Raw genomic sequence first — 15,930 nt, 5'->3', positions numbered from 1 at the left:
GTTGATTTGTAGAATAACAAGTTTTGAAAAAAAAAACACAAGGAAATGTTTGATGTAATATGGATACTCGGTTCTTCTTTTTAGGGGTGATCCAAGCTAACAAGATGCAGGTCAAATTTGTCCTTGAACTTAGCAAATGATTTAAATTTGTTATTTAGTTACTACCATTAGTTCATAAGGACTAAATCAGGCCATAAAGATAACTAAAAGAATAGAAACGAAACCTTTGATTTTTTTAACACATTGAAATGAAGAGAAGGGAGGAGGAAAAAAAAAAGGACAGGAGAGAATGTATCCATTAAGGTACCAATACTTTATTATTAGAGAAGAAACAGATACATGGGCGCGTATGCATAGTACTCTACGCATGTGTACCATTATTTAGACAATACAAGTAGGTACATTATAGTATTCATATTTTTTGTCCAACCAAATCGATCATATAATCGAATTTATTCCGTAGTGAGTATCCTTGACGAACACAACTGGGAATCTATAACCGAATCTCACAGTCAAAAGCCTTTGTCCCTTGAAATGATTGATGACGATTTCATCGCAGGTCTCTTTAATAGGACAAAACACAAACCTATACGCATTTAATTCATCATTAAATTTCTTAATCTGAAACCAGGTGGAAGGATTTCCTGTCTTCCCATTAGTTGACAAGAAGGCTGGGTTCTCAGAAGTTCCTGGGTAACCTTCCACTTCCCACAGTGTGTTGTTACAAACTCCAATTGGATTATAGAACCGGATGTTAAGAGGAGTGGATTCAGTAATTTCTACTTGTTTGGGTGCCTTAGGTTTGAAAAAGACTGGCACGCCTTTGTCCGCATCTAGCGGGGACTGCACCACCTGTAACCCAAAAATATAAAAGATTGATCGTGAGGAGACGTGTTGAATATTATATAATGAAAGTATTTCATTCGTGTCATTTTGATGTGAAAGTATTTGATTAGACACACAAACATCACACCGATTATGTTTAGAAAGATATAAAATAACCACAATTTTAGGCATTAACTATTGTATTTCTACCTATAAAAAAAGTGGTGGCGAGAGTTCACGTATTTGTAAACATTTACATAAAGCTGTGTTAGATCCCACGTTGAATGTGAATTTAAATTAAAAATTAATCTCCTTATCTGTTTTTGACAATTCCTACCTCATGCACTAACTTTTGATTTAATTAGGGACAAGGTCTAATTTTTATCATGTTATGAGATCCCAGGTTCATCTCAATTTCTAAGTTTACTTGATGATGGATCCATATTATCTCGTTCACGCTTCATATGTCCTGGTTCTGAATGAATGAGGTGCTTGATCCCACATCAGTTGGAAATTTGAAAAATGGGTTGTCTTGCATATGTTAGGCAACCATCACCTTATCTGCTAGCTTTTGACATTGAGTTATATCCAAGATCCTTATCAAGATGATCCACACAAATCATGTAAGTAAAAGTAAATTCTGATACCAAATTTCAACTATTATATAACAAGAGAAAGACATGTGTTAAAATATCCCATATCGGTGATTTAAGGGATGAGTGGACTCCTTTTATGGACTTAGGTAATCCTTCCCTCATATGCTAGCTTTTGAGGTTGAGTTAGGCTTAAGATCCATTCTTTACAATACGTAACTGTTTTGGTATAAACTATAAAGGAACGTATGTCATATATATAAAATAAAAAGTATCAAACTATACTATAATCTTTTAACAATTTAATTTTTTAAACGAGATGAGCATTATAATCTTTTAACAATTTAATTTTTTAAACGAGATGAGCATTATAATCTTTTACCAATTTAATCTTTTTAAATGAGATGGACATACCAGAGATGGACACACGAAGTTAGCATCACCAGCTCCATATCCAGCCTTTAACCAGGGGCCTCGCGTTACTCCCCCACCGGCTCCGAATTTTGGTGCCACGACCACAAAGTACCTGGCGTCTGTTCTAAGAATATCGCCATTAGTGTCATACACCACATGCAAGAGTGGATTCGGAGTTGTTCTAGCACTAGTACTAGAGGAAAATGCAAGAAGAAGATGGACAAGTGAAATTAGAAAAACAACGTTTTTCATTTTTTATTTTTTTTGGATTTAACCGTATATAGATAATAGAGGAGCTCTAACTGGAGCTTCAATTTATAGATAATCAAGATGAACCCAAGAGATCACGCTTGCGTTTAAAACATGTTTTTCAAGAAAAACTATAAAAGAATTTATCTGATGCATGCAATTATTTCAACATGAATTTTTTATCAGAATTTTTTAACATATCTTTTAAATATTTTAAATTGTGAATTATTTTGACTTATAGTATTCTTTTATGTAATTTCTGAATATCTATATTTTGTTTCAAAAAATTTAACAAACTTATGTTCTAATTCACAAAAAAAAAATCTGACTCTCCTATTTCAAATTACCTCACATAGAGTGCACGGAGAGACTAATAAGTAAAAAGAAAGTAATAAATAAATAAATAATTAAGTGAAAACAAAGTAAGAAAAATACGTAAGTAAAGAGAAAGTAAAAATAAATAATTTAAAAATATGCATAAGTAAAGAGAAAGTAAATTGAAAAATTATATGTCGATATTTATCCTCATTATTCTATTTAAACAGAATTAATATAAGAGTCACAAGTTGATTTGCGAATATAAACTTGTCACTGTAAAATTTAACTCTCTCTCTCTCTCTCTCTATATATATATATATAAAAGCACATTTTATATTACTGATTTAGGAAAGACACCAATTCGCTAATAATTCGTATCTATCCCTTTAGTAAAATATAGCTGGAATAGTTTAAAGGTTAAAACACGTAGCTCACATGTGGATATGAGGAATTATTAGGTGCCAAACGCCAATAGATTTGATCTGACATATGAGTCCAGTATATATAAACCTACCAAAAACAAACTGTAAGTCTAAATGTTAACCTCCCTATTCTCTAACCGTGGTTAAAATATTGAGAACAACTAATTTTAACTATGGTTCGGATTATTTTACTATTACTATTACTACTACTTACTATTAATAAACGGAGGAGCTTCCCGTTATCTTGAAATGACCTTTTTGCCCTTCTGCTTTTGTAGAAACAGCATGTAGGCCAGCGCTACTTTACCTACAAAAAGACCAGCCCTGTTTTTATTTAATTACTCTCTTGTCCACTTAAAGTTGCAGCTCAGCTTTTCTGAACGCCTGGGCCCCCTCTGTTCTTTCCATTTTAGCCCTGCATTCTCTTTGTCGCCGCCTTTTCACATACGTATTGTGTTATCTCAATCTTGGGTAGCTGTTATGGCAAATATTTTGTGTGTCACAAAAAAATTATCCTTTTTTTTTTTTTTTTTTTTTTTAATTTGTCTCAAAAAATTATCTCTTTTTAATATTTAGAAATACTATAATTTTATGAAATAATTTACGGTCACACGAATATCTAAATCTCGTTTTAGACTATATATTTTAAAAGTCTTTTTTTATTTTTAAAATTTTATGCCAAGTCAAAAAAAGATAATTTTTTTAGAACGGAGGGAGTAACAATTTTTGAGTTGTCCAAATTTAACAAATCAAAATATCGGAAGTTCCAAGTGAGTACCTGGATAACCTTTGAAGTTTCACCAATTTTATTTAATTTTGTACTGACAAATTTAAATGCACTCATCACTCATCAAGAATTATTTTCAACCTATTTTATTTTGTCTTTTTTATTTTTCAGGAGATTGTTTTATCTCCTTTTAGAAGTATAAAATTGAGGACGTGGAAAAAGATTAAATCTTTTACCCGAACTATTGCATTTTGATTCTTTGCATTTCAATTATTGATTTGTAGGGTTGGGGAATAGGATTTCTTATCTTTCTAAAATAGGTGATAAAAGGAAATATGGAAAAATATTTTCTTTAAGCATGAAGGAACTGCTGGCTGTCAAAACGAAATTAATAATGTTGACTTCTTCCGTTTCAAATTATTTTACAAAGTTTCTGCAAAATAGATTTACAAAAAAATGATCTAGCGTCTTTTAACCTGAGCGGTATTGTGACAAATTTTGATGTAACTAAAACAAAATAGAAAAATTATTTGAAGTAAAAACATATTCAATAGAAAGTTACAAAAAAGAAAGCTTTTCATACTTGAGTACGGGGGAAAATTATCTTATAGTAGTTCTATTATGTTGCACCAAATTTAAGTACTACTAGTACCTTATTATTGCAAAATATGATTTAATATCTATTGTGACAAAATGTGGTAGAGGTGCATAAGAAATGTTAAGAATTACTTATACAAAACGCCTCCAAACGTTTCAAACTATTTGCATTATTTCTTCATTAGTTTGTTTAGGAAAGAACAATACATTTTAAAATTTGAAAAAAATATAATTTAATTATTCCACAAATATCATAATTTAAGCCTTACTGCCACAATGTGAAAACAATATAATTTAAACTTTATTGCCACAAGCTTCATTATTTTTTTTTTTAAATTTTATGTGCAAGCAGACGATGTCATATAAATTTAAAAAAATGTTATAAATACCAAATAAGAAAAAAAATCACATGTTGAGCACGGGCATATCAGCCCTAGTTAGCTAAATAGACGTCCATCGTTTGATTAAGATGACAAGTGTAGTGAAATTAGATATGTACTCGATGAGAAATTTTATTATGTGTCAGGCATGCCACGTAATACTTGTGTGAGGGACAAATCTGTGAAGTGTGGGCCCCAAAAGTGGCCAAAAATTATTCACTCACCTGACTATTATGCTCTCTCTTTCTCTGTAGCTATTCCTTCACCTAAAAACCACCCTCTGCCCAGCAAAAACCCCAGCCGTGTTCCACCATAGACTAACCAAACTCTATCTCACAATTTCCTTTTTGCTAATATTTCAGAATCGCAAACAAAAAAAAACACTAAATTATTTATTTTCATTTTGTTTGCAGATTTTTTCTTTGCTATATAGATTTATACATACATAAAAGTTATAGAATAACTATATGTATAATTCGATTTCATTAGTATTGGCACCTTTTCTCACCATCTCATGCTTCCTAACATGGATAAACACATTTTAACTCTTTTTTTTTATCAGTGTCTTAAAATCAATTTTTTGAATAATCTTAGAAACAAAGTGCAATTTGTTTGGAGTTTCATATTGTCTTGGAATTTTTTGTTTGTATTTATATTGTTTTGTGCTAAGGTGGATAATGGTTGGAGTTTTGGCTAGCTGAGGGTGGCTTTGCGCTTAGTTACAAGAATTCTTTAAAAAATATATATATCATTACACTAAGTAGGGGTATATAAAGGAAATTGATAAACAAGACCAAATTGATAAATTAGTTAATTGAAAAAGGAAAAAGAAATGGTTTAGAGGAAAAAACAATTGATCGTAACTAATTTGATTCGATTTGAACTAAAAAAAAGACCAAATTAAGACAAACCAACCCAACATTATATATGTTTAGTTTCTTAAAATTATAATCTACTTTTTAAATATTTGTTCTTAACTTTGTCACAGTTTTTGTTTCTTAACATTTTAAAACCATATTTGGCCTTGACAACAAAAAGCAAATTAATTTTGTTATAAAATGTTTCCGTAAGATTTCCAACAATCTTAAGGATATTTTTCACTCTTTTCTCACGGAAAATTGAAAGAGACTAACTTAGTACAATCTGTCTAAGTTTCAAGTATGCTTCTGCTAATATTTGATTGCTTGTTGGCCGTTCTACATAAAGAAGGAAATTATCATTCAAGGCAAATGTATGCTTGATAACTCTGAATTTGTTTTGCGTGAAATTTGTGAAATTCTGTGGTATTTGACTAGAGACCAAATATTTAAGAGAAGCTGAATTTTGGGTATTCTAAACTTTTTGAAATACTTTAATTTTCATTGTCAGTTTCTTCTCATGTGAACTTGAATTCTCGTGAAAATGCACGTCAAAAATGATATTTGAATTTTCATTATATAGGTTTGATGTTTTGCTGAGTAACGTAAATTTATTAATGAAAGAGATTTGTTTTGTCTTAATTGAATTTTATGGTTTCTCTTTTGTCTTTTTGGTTTGTTCTGCTTTGGCAAAGTATGAAATGAAAAAACTTTTAAGTGTGAAGCATATTATTTGTGTGGGATAACAAGGTCTATAATTGCTATAAGACAGAATAAATATTTAGTCTTCATTTTTGAAGTTATCATGAGTAATCATTTTAGTATTGTTTAATTCGTATCTATCCCTTTAGTAAAATATAGATGGAATAGTTTAAAGGTTAAAACACGTAGCTCACATATGGATATGAGGAATTATTAGGTGCCAAACGCCAATAGATTTGATCTGACATATGAGTCCAGTATATATAAACCTACCAAAAACAAACTGTAAGTCTAAATGTTAACCTCCCTATTCTCTAACCGTGGTTAAAATATTGAGAACAACTAATTTTTACTATGGTTCGGATTATTTTACTATTACTATTACTACTACTTACTATTAATAAACGGAGGAGCTTCCCGTTATCTTGAAATGACCTTTTTGCCCTTCTGCTTTTGTAGAAACAGCATGTAGGCCAGCGCTACTTTACCTACAAAAAGACCAGCCCTGTTTTTATTTAATTACTCTCTTGTCCACTTAAAGTTGCAGCTCAGCTTTTCTGAACGCCTGGGCCCCCTCTGTTCTTTCCATTTTAGCCCTGCATTCTCTTTGTCGCCGCCTTTTCACATACGTATTGTGTCATCTCAATCTTGGGTAGCTGTTATGGCAAATATTTTGTGGGTCACAAAAAAATTGTCCTTTTTTCTTTTTAATTTGTCTCAAAAAATTATTTCTTTTTAATATTTAAAAATAATTTAATTTTATGAAATAATTTACGGTCACACGAATATCTAAATATTATTTTAGATTATATATTTTAAAAGTCATTTTTTATCTTTAAAATTTTATGCCAAGTCAGAAAAAGATAATCTTTTTAAAACGGAGGGAGTAACAATTTTTGAGTTGTCCAAATTTAACAAATCAAAATATCGGAAGTTCCAAGTGAGTAACTGGATAACCTTTGAAGTTTCACCAATTTTATTTAGTTTTGTACTGACAAATTTAAATGCACTCATCACTCATCAAGAATTATTTTCAACCTATTTTATTTGTCTTTTTTATTTTTCAGGAGATTGTTTTATCTCTTTTTAGAAGTATAAAATTGAGGACGTGGAAAAAGATTAAATCTTTTACCCGAACTATTGCATTTTGATTCTTTGCATTTCAATTATTGATTTGTAGGGTTGGGGAATAGGATTTCTTATCTTTCTAAAATAGGTGATAAAAGGAAATATGGAAAAATATTTTCTTTAAGCATGAAGGAACTGCTGGCTGTCAAAATGAAATTAATAATGTTGACTTCTTCCGTTTCAAATTATTTTACAAAGTTTCTGCAAAATAGATTTACAAAAAAATGATCTAGCGTCTTTTAACCTGAGCGATATTGTGACAAATTTTGATGTAACTAAAACAAATAGAAAAATTATTTGAAGTAAAAACATATTGAATAGAAAGTTACAAAAAAGAAAGCTTTTCATACTTGAGTACTGGGGAAAATTATCTTATAGTAGTTCTATTATGTTGCACCAAATTTAAGTACTACTAGTACCTTATTATTGCAAAATATGATTTAATATCTATTGTGACAAAATGTGGTAGAGGTGCATAAGAAATGTTAAGAATTACTTATACAAAACGCCTCCAAACGTTTCAAACTATTTGCATTATTTCTTCATTAGTTTGTTTAGGAAAGAACGATACATTTTAAAATTTGAAAAAAATATAATTTAATTATTGCCACAAATATCATAATTCAAGCCTTACTGCCACAATGTGAAAACAATATAATTTAAACTTTATTGCCACAAAATTCATTATTTCTTTTTTAAATTTTATGTGCAAGTAGACGATGTCATATAAATTGAAAAAAATGTTATAAATACCAAATAAGAAAAAAAAATCATATGTTGGGCCCGTGCTCAGCACGGACATATCAGCCCTAGTTAGCTAAATAGACGTCCTTCGTTTGATTAAGATGACAAGTGTAGTGAAATTAGATATGTACTCGATGAGAAATTTTATTTTGTGTCGGGCATGCCACGTAATACTTGTGTGAGGGACTAATCTGTGAAGTGTGGGCCCCAAAAGTGGCCAAAAATTATTCACCCACCTGACTATTATGCTCTCTCTTTCTCTGTAGCTATTCCTTCACCTAAAAACCACCCTCTGCCCAGCAAAAACCCCAACCGTTGTTCGTCCATGGATTCCAGCTGATACGATCCTTTGCCCGTTAGCTCGGTTATCTTGTACAGTCCTTCCCAGTTCGGACCCAGTTTTCCTTCGTTGGGATTCTTGGTGTTCAAGGTAACTTTTCGAAGCACCAAGTCCCCAACTTGAAAATGTCGAAAATTGGCTCTCCGATTATAGTACCTTTCCATTCTCTGCTTCTGGGCTGCAATATGGACTAACGCGTTTTCGCGAAGTTCATCCGTGTGATCGAGTTTTACGGCCATGGCATCCTCGTTTGACTCCTCGGTGGTATATCTGAACCGGAGACTCGGTTCACCAACTTCTATGGGAATGAGGGGTTCGGCCCCGTAGACCAACGAGAAAGGTGTTTCCCCCGTGCTTGATTTCGACGTGGTTCTGTAAGCCTACAGTACCTCCGGCAGTATTTCCCTCCAGTGATGCTTTGACGCTTCAAGTCTTTTCCTCAGATTTTGAATTATTGTTTTATTCGTGGATTCCGCCTGTCCGTTCGCACACGGGTGGTGTTATACCCCATTTTAAACCGGGTTAAATTAGAGTACAACATGTTGGAGATTCCTAAATTGCTTTATTTTAAGGAGTCGTCACCTAATTAATTTAATGGTGAATTAGGACACCTAAACATTAACTAAGGCAAAGTTAAAACTAAACCTCTGTTTAATGGTCCGCTTAATCAGCATGATTCTAGGTAAGGATTCTAGATTATCCTAAAGGGAAGGGGTTAGGCATCCTTTAGAATCCGTTAACTACGGTTATCCGGTCAAACTTAGGTTAATTAATTAAAGTGGAAGATGCAAATATAGTGCTTAAACTTTAAGAAAACGATTTGCAAATGTTGCTGAGGCTTTAAAAGAGAATATAATAATACTATTTAAAATAAGACTTATAAATGTTGTTAAGGCTTTAAATGAAAATATAATAATGCTATTTAGAAAATATAATAATTTGCGTAAGAGGAGACTTTAAATAATTTTAACATAAGAACTGAAACCTAGGGAATTAACTATTGGTTTCTCCTTTAAATTTAACTACCCGTTACTACTAACATTATCCCCACTAATCCGCTAGGATTCATCTAATGTTAAGAAAACGAAACAAAGCAAAGCGTTAGTCATTCAATACCAAAACAAAAATGCACAACAGAGCATAAAATAGAGGAGGAAAGGAATTAAATGGATCGGCTCATTTCAGGCCAATTGTTGTGCATTGTTGCTGCTGTTATGGGCCTCGGCCCAGAATCGTTTTACACAGCTGATGGGGCTGACTCGATAAGAAAGTTTCATTGGGCTTTGGCCCAACATCAAATGCGGAAGAAGACGAGTCCCTCGGACTCGCACGCGGTGGTCATGCATAAAAACGAAAGGAAAAAGATTAGAATATAATCAAATGAATAAGGTCAAACACGTAAAATATGAGCTCAAACAGATCAGTAGATTATGTATAGACTGCGTATATTTAAGTATACCTCATCCCTAGATTACTACAGATCTTAGTTACTAACCATTACTAACCAAACTTTTTTAGCTTCCCTAGCAAGGGTCAACTAAAAGCAATCAGAATGTCATTAAAGAATGGAACAATACAACCAATAGTCAATTAAAGCAAGCCCAAAAACAACACTGAAAATTTCTATAAATGTGCACAACAATGCAAGCCCAGCAAAAAAAAAAAGCAAACTGAATGTCATGCGTATGAAAATTTAGCAAACCATTACCGTGTTTATGAATGTAAGTTAGCAGTTTTTCTTATACCATCACTAAAGATTCAAAACTAGAATAGCAAACTAAAAGATGGAAGTGTAGAAACTACACAAAAATCTCAGATTATGTATCGAAGGCGATAACTTTAGAAGATGTACACTTAACTGATTCATGTGATTTCTTAAGTGACATTAGTGAATAAAGACAGGCTCATACATAACAGAGAATGATTACTTCAGCATGCAACTATCATTTTTTAGTGAACCTCAATATTTCTAAAGGATTCAATCAGGGTACTATACATATGCAAAGATACTAAAACTGAATCTAAAGTGCTCTTCAAAGTTATTAATCATATTTTGTGGTTTATAGAACCATACCAACTATACTAATAACAAATCATTTGCAAGTACTTCATGGGTTGGACAGGAACATTAGAAGAAGCAAATAAATGGTCTGTTCAACTTACTAAATCAAGCCAAATATCATTTTAGTTCAATAAGCTTTATTAAATGCAATCCATGTCTAGATGAGTTCAAGCAAACACAGGGGCAAGTTAACATCATGATTTAACAGTGATGGCGCACAGACAGAGACTCCAACATTTTATTTATTGACAAGATAAGCATCATGTTTGGACTACAAATTCATTAACAGAGGACCAATCAAATATCAGTCCATAACTCATTTAACCATGCTCGGACATTATCAACAGAGGATTAACTAATCTAACAGAGACAAACAAATGCTATCAATCATATACGAACTAATTAATCAATAAACATGCCACGCAAATAAACATTCAGTAATAATTTTAACTAAATAGCATGCTAAACTTCTTTGTACTCTAATCATGCTCACTATTAACATTCAATAATCTTTCTAACTGAGCAATATAAACATATTAAGGTTTTATCCTAATCATGCTTGCACTACTAATATTATCTAACCAAACTAAACCATAGCAGGACAACACATAAAGATCCGACAGAACATAAAGTAACTAAAGGGAAGAAGTTCACCTTCTTCGGGTGCAGCGAAGTGAGGCGCGGGGTCTCCGATTCACACTCGAACACTATCAAAGCCGAGCTTGCGATGCTCGGATTCGAAGCGATACCAAGATAAACGAAAAACCAAAAATGATTCAATAATTTCACTCCATATTAAGACTGATGAAATTAATATTGCATAAGCAATCTTTGGGCGGCTGAAAATCGAAATTTTTAGGACTTTTGTGCGGCTGGAAAAAAAATCCCCCCCTTTTCATCCGAGTTTTTGGGCTATATATCGAAGAAAAGAGAGAGGGAGGAGCGTGAGAGAGAGAGAGAGAGAGGAGCCGAAGAGAGAGAGGATCGGGGGGTGCGGCTAGGGTTTTTGAAGGAAAAGGGAGAGAGAGGAAGGAGAAGGGAGAAGAGAAGAGAAGCGGAGGTGAAGGGGGGTGTGCGGCGTGTGTGTAGAGGTGAAACCCTAAGGGTTTCATTTTTGTTAAATTAGAATTGGGCCACCGGGTCGGGTCGTCCAATGTCTGGATAGGGTAGATGAATAGTGGGCTAGGTCAATTAAAATGTGGGCTGGGAATAAAATATGGGCTGATGAATAAAATGTGTGCTGCTTGATCCGAAAATGTTCATGTTGATTGGGTTCGGATTTGGGTTGATGAATTAAACATATGAGTTGAATGAGAGAAATAAATTTGCTTCTGAATTTAAGTAAAAGACCCATTTTAATTAACGATATACTAAGTGACCTAATATAAAAGTATGTATTTATTAGTGCTCAGATACAATAAAATTATATGATGCCATAATAGTCGTGCGATAATATATTTGAAATTCAACAGTAAGTAAACGCTATTATTAAATTACGCGAAAATAAATGCGATGCGTGTGCATAAGCTGGTAAAAATGCTGAAATGATAAAAATGCGAATTATAATGATACTGGTAACAAAATAATAATAATAATAATAATAATAATAATAATAATAATAATAATAATAATAATAATAATAATAAGTGATAGTAGTGGTAGTAGTAACAGTAATAAGAATATTAGATAATAACAGTAGTGACTACAATAGGATAATAAAATGCCAGTAAAAAGTTAATAATTATAGTAAAAAAAATAATATAAATAATTATTTTAAAGTTGTCAAAATATCAACAGCGTAAATAAATATTTTGGGGAAGACGGGACAAAATTGGGTGTCAACAGGTGGTATGGAGTTGATACGATTTTCTTGATCTTCAACCCTTCGAGAAAATCATTGACTTTGCCGCCCACGAACTGAGGACCATTGTCACGAGTTATCTCGGCCGGAATGCCGAAACGATAAATGATGTGGTCCCATATGAAGTCAATGACTTCCTTCTCTCTAATTTTTTCGAAGGCCTGCGCTTCAACCCATTTGGAGAAATAGTCAGTCATAAACAGAATAAAACGGGCTTTACCTGGTGCCCATGGCAGTGGACCAACAATGTCCATTCCCCACTTCACGAAAGGACAAGGTGACACCACCGAATGCAGCAACTCCCCGGGCTGATGAATCATCGGGGCATGTCTTTGACACCCATCACATTTCCGGACAAAATTCTTCGAATCTTCCTCCATTCGGTTCCAGTAATAATCGGCTCAGATAATCTTCCGGACCAAGGCTTCAGCAACGGAGTGGTTGCCGCAGGTCCCCTCGTGCACTTCTCTCATCACATACTCCGTTTCTCCGGGACCCAAACACTTGGCCAGGGATCAGAAGAAAGACCGTCGATATAATTGGTCGTCTACCAAGCAGAAATGCGCAGTTTTTGTCCTTAGTGACCGTGATTCTTTTTGGTCACTCGGGAGCTTTCCATCTCGCAAGTAGTCGACGTATTTGTTGCGCCAATCCCAAGTTAAACTCATTGAGTTTATTTCGGCATGCCCGTTTTCTATCGCTAAATTCATCAAGTGCACTGTTGTCCCGAGGTTAATTTCTTCCCCTTTGACTGAGGATCCCAAATTGGCCAATGCATCGGCTTCGCTGTTCTGCTCCCTCAGTACATGCTGCATGGTCCATTCCTTAAACCGGTGTAGTATCACTTGGATTTTTTCTAGATACCTTCGCATCCGGTCATCCTTGACCTCGAAGACGCCATTCACCTGGTTAACGACCAAAAGAGAATCGTATTTTGCCTCGATTATGTTATATCCCGTGTTTTCATGAGTTGGAAAGCGTGCGAGTTAAATGACATTAGTAATGGAAACGAGGTTATCCCCCAAGCTTATAGGTGGTTACAGTGATGGTACGGATGTGTTGTAAATATTAGAAGTTAAACAAATAAAAAAAAAAAAAGTTTCGTCGAGGTTTGAAATTTATTTGAATGAAATACGGTCCAAGCTATAATATCCTGTATTCTGGGCCGGGAAATTGAACCGTCCAACATGAGCAAATTTACCCAAGCCTGGAGAATTTGGTCATATTCAAGCATGAAAATCAAGAACTTAGTGTATACAAGGAATGAAGTCCCGAAATGATTTAAGATGAAAAAGTGTGAAAACGATGATTGAAAATAATTTTTTATGTGTGGCAAATGAGGCTATGGACTAGTGTTATATCACATGGTCATGGTAATGGGTATATGGAGTATGTTAAAGGTGATCAATATTTAAGTAAATTAAGATCAAGAAATTAATTATGCGTGTAATCGGTTGAATATTGGATTGCAGTGGAAATAAATAATCAAACAAGGTAATGGATAAAGTGATGAATGGCACCACCTTTCCACGTGGCATCATGTGAGAACACATTAAGTTGACTATGCATTTAGGTTGTATAAGTGGCATCTTAAGATATATGATTAAATGGTGGGTCCATATCTTTAAATAAAAGTACTACATATTGAGAATTATTTTAGAAAGTAGCATATCTTTCTATGCATTTGCTGAAACGTCATTGTATTGGCAGCAGCTATCTCTTAGTAACAAGAAGGTGATAATTGGCTAGCAACCTTATGCAACGTTACTTACTAATTAAGGAAGCTATGTGATTTTTTTTTTTAAGATAGCAACGTGATTATTTCTTTGAAGGATCAATAAGGATTTATTTTGGAGCAGCAACGTTCTCCTCCATTTTGGGGTATAAGTTATATTTTTTTTTACCCAACAACAAAGTATATTAAGTTCTATGATTGAGGCAAATGAGAATAACGACATGGAGATCATGCTCACGTCGGTTTCCTCCGAATGATAGCAAATCGGAGATTTCTTCAAAGTGAAGTAAGGTGGAGGAAGATTAGTTCATGGCATATAAGGTAAGAATTACCCTCTCCTAGATATATTTAAATTCGTCTAGGTCATAGCTAAATTGTGGAATGAGAAATATGAAATTAATTGCAGGAAATTAGATAAGTTATTGTTGTTGTGGGTGGGCCGATTTGAGGTATATTTTTGGGTTGTGTTGTGGCTGGAAAATTTTTGGAGTAAATTGGCTATATTGTTGTTGTTGTGATTGATACGTATTTTGGAGGAAAGAAAATACTGGAGAAGTATATTTGATAATTGTATCCGAGCTTGTCGCTCGTCGTGAAATGTTTATGACTTATTCTTACTACACGGTATCTTGTTATTGATACATAAATACTTGCTGGATTGTTCTAGTTGTTATTGTTGATAATTTGGCCGAGTTGAATCCTCGGGGTTTGATGAATTTATAAAGGAAATGCTGCCCGAATTTTGTTAAGTGACGTGCTAGCTTAGGGTTGGGTTCATAAGTACCTATAGCTAATGATTGGTATGTACTGACGTTGTTGTAGATCTTGGGAAGCCCGAGACTTAAGTTTGGATTAGCTTAAGAAGCGGACAAGGTATGTAAAACTAACCCTTCTTTCTTTTGGCATGATCTATGTGAGACAAACAGACGACGAATGTATAAACTCCAAAGAAATTCCTACTCTTAGAGACACTAGGATGGCTAATGTTCTTGATTTCCAGAAGCTATTTTATTATGTCTTGATACGTGTCTATGATTCCAGAAGTTCTATTTTGATATAATCCATAGTGACATTCGAAGGGTACTTGATATGACTGTTGCCTTGATTATCAAATGATGGTTCATTTTGATTATTCTATCGAGTCTCAGAAGTGACTTAGTTTGCACATGGTTGCTCACTGCTCTGCTCATGCATGTCTCAATATATCTTTCACCGAGTCCCGGGCCGAGTATGTTTTCGTGCACAGTTTCACTGCATTGTTCACCGAGTCCCTCATAGAGGGCCGGGTACGGTATATATATATATGATGATATGATGATGTGGTGATATGATGATATGATGATGTGATTATGGCGCCAAGGATGGCATATGATGACTTTATTCACCGAGTCCCATAATGGGCCGGGTATGATATATGATATTGATATGCATGATTTACATTTCATAAAGCAAGTGTAATGGTATTTTGAATGTCATACTTGTCTCCTGTGATCCCTATTTCAGTGATGATCCTCTTTATTGTATTTCGTGCTTTATATACTCAGTACATATCTCGTACTGACCCCCTTTCTTCGGGGGGCTGCGTTTCATGCGCGCAGGTACGGATAGTCGATTTGGTGATCCTCCAGCTTAGGACTTCTACTCAGCTGTCTTGGGGAGCTCCATTGTTCCGGAGCCTAGACTTTTGGTACAGATCTTTTGATGTGTATACATATATGTTTATGCAGGGGTACGGCGGGGCCCTGTCCTGTCATATTTCACTATCGATACTCTTAGAGGTCTGTAAACATATGTGTGGGTTGCATATATGTTTTGTTCAGCTGTGTCTATACGATGTACTATGAATATGTTCGTCTGTAGTGGCAGCCTTGTCGGCCTGCGCATGGTATTGATATGTAGTGGCAGTCTTGTCGGCTTGCGTATGGTATTAATATGTCGTGGCAGCCTTGTCGGCCTGCGCATGATATTGATATGTA

General features: G+C 34.0%; 1 protein-coding gene across 1 annotated transcript; it reads right to left on the bottom strand.

Moving 5' to 3' along the window:
• Positions 1-292: 292 nt before the first annotated feature.
• LOC132634149 (miraculin-like) lies at positions 293-2,116 on the bottom strand. The gene is made up of 2 exons (XM_060350447.1): positions 1,833-2,116; positions 293-852 (listed from the first exon to the last, which is right to left on the bottom strand). Exons 1-2 carry the CDS (start codon positions 2,082-2,084, stop codon positions 439-441), a joined length of 666 nt encoding a protein of 221 aa, XP_060206430.1. The 5' UTR covers positions 2,085-2,116; the 3' UTR covers positions 293-438.
• Between the last annotated feature and the right edge of the window lie 13,814 nt (positions 2,117-15,930).

This window comes from Lycium barbarum, chromosome 3 (assembly GCF_019175385.1).
Source record: "Lycium barbarum isolate Lr01 chromosome 3, ASM1917538v2, whole genome shotgun sequence".
Taxonomy (NCBI): domain Eukaryota; kingdom Viridiplantae; phylum Streptophyta; class Magnoliopsida; order Solanales; family Solanaceae; genus Lycium; species Lycium barbarum.
The sequence above is the reverse complement of the archived record's forward strand: the minus strand, read 5'-3'. Positions and strand labels throughout refer to the sequence as shown.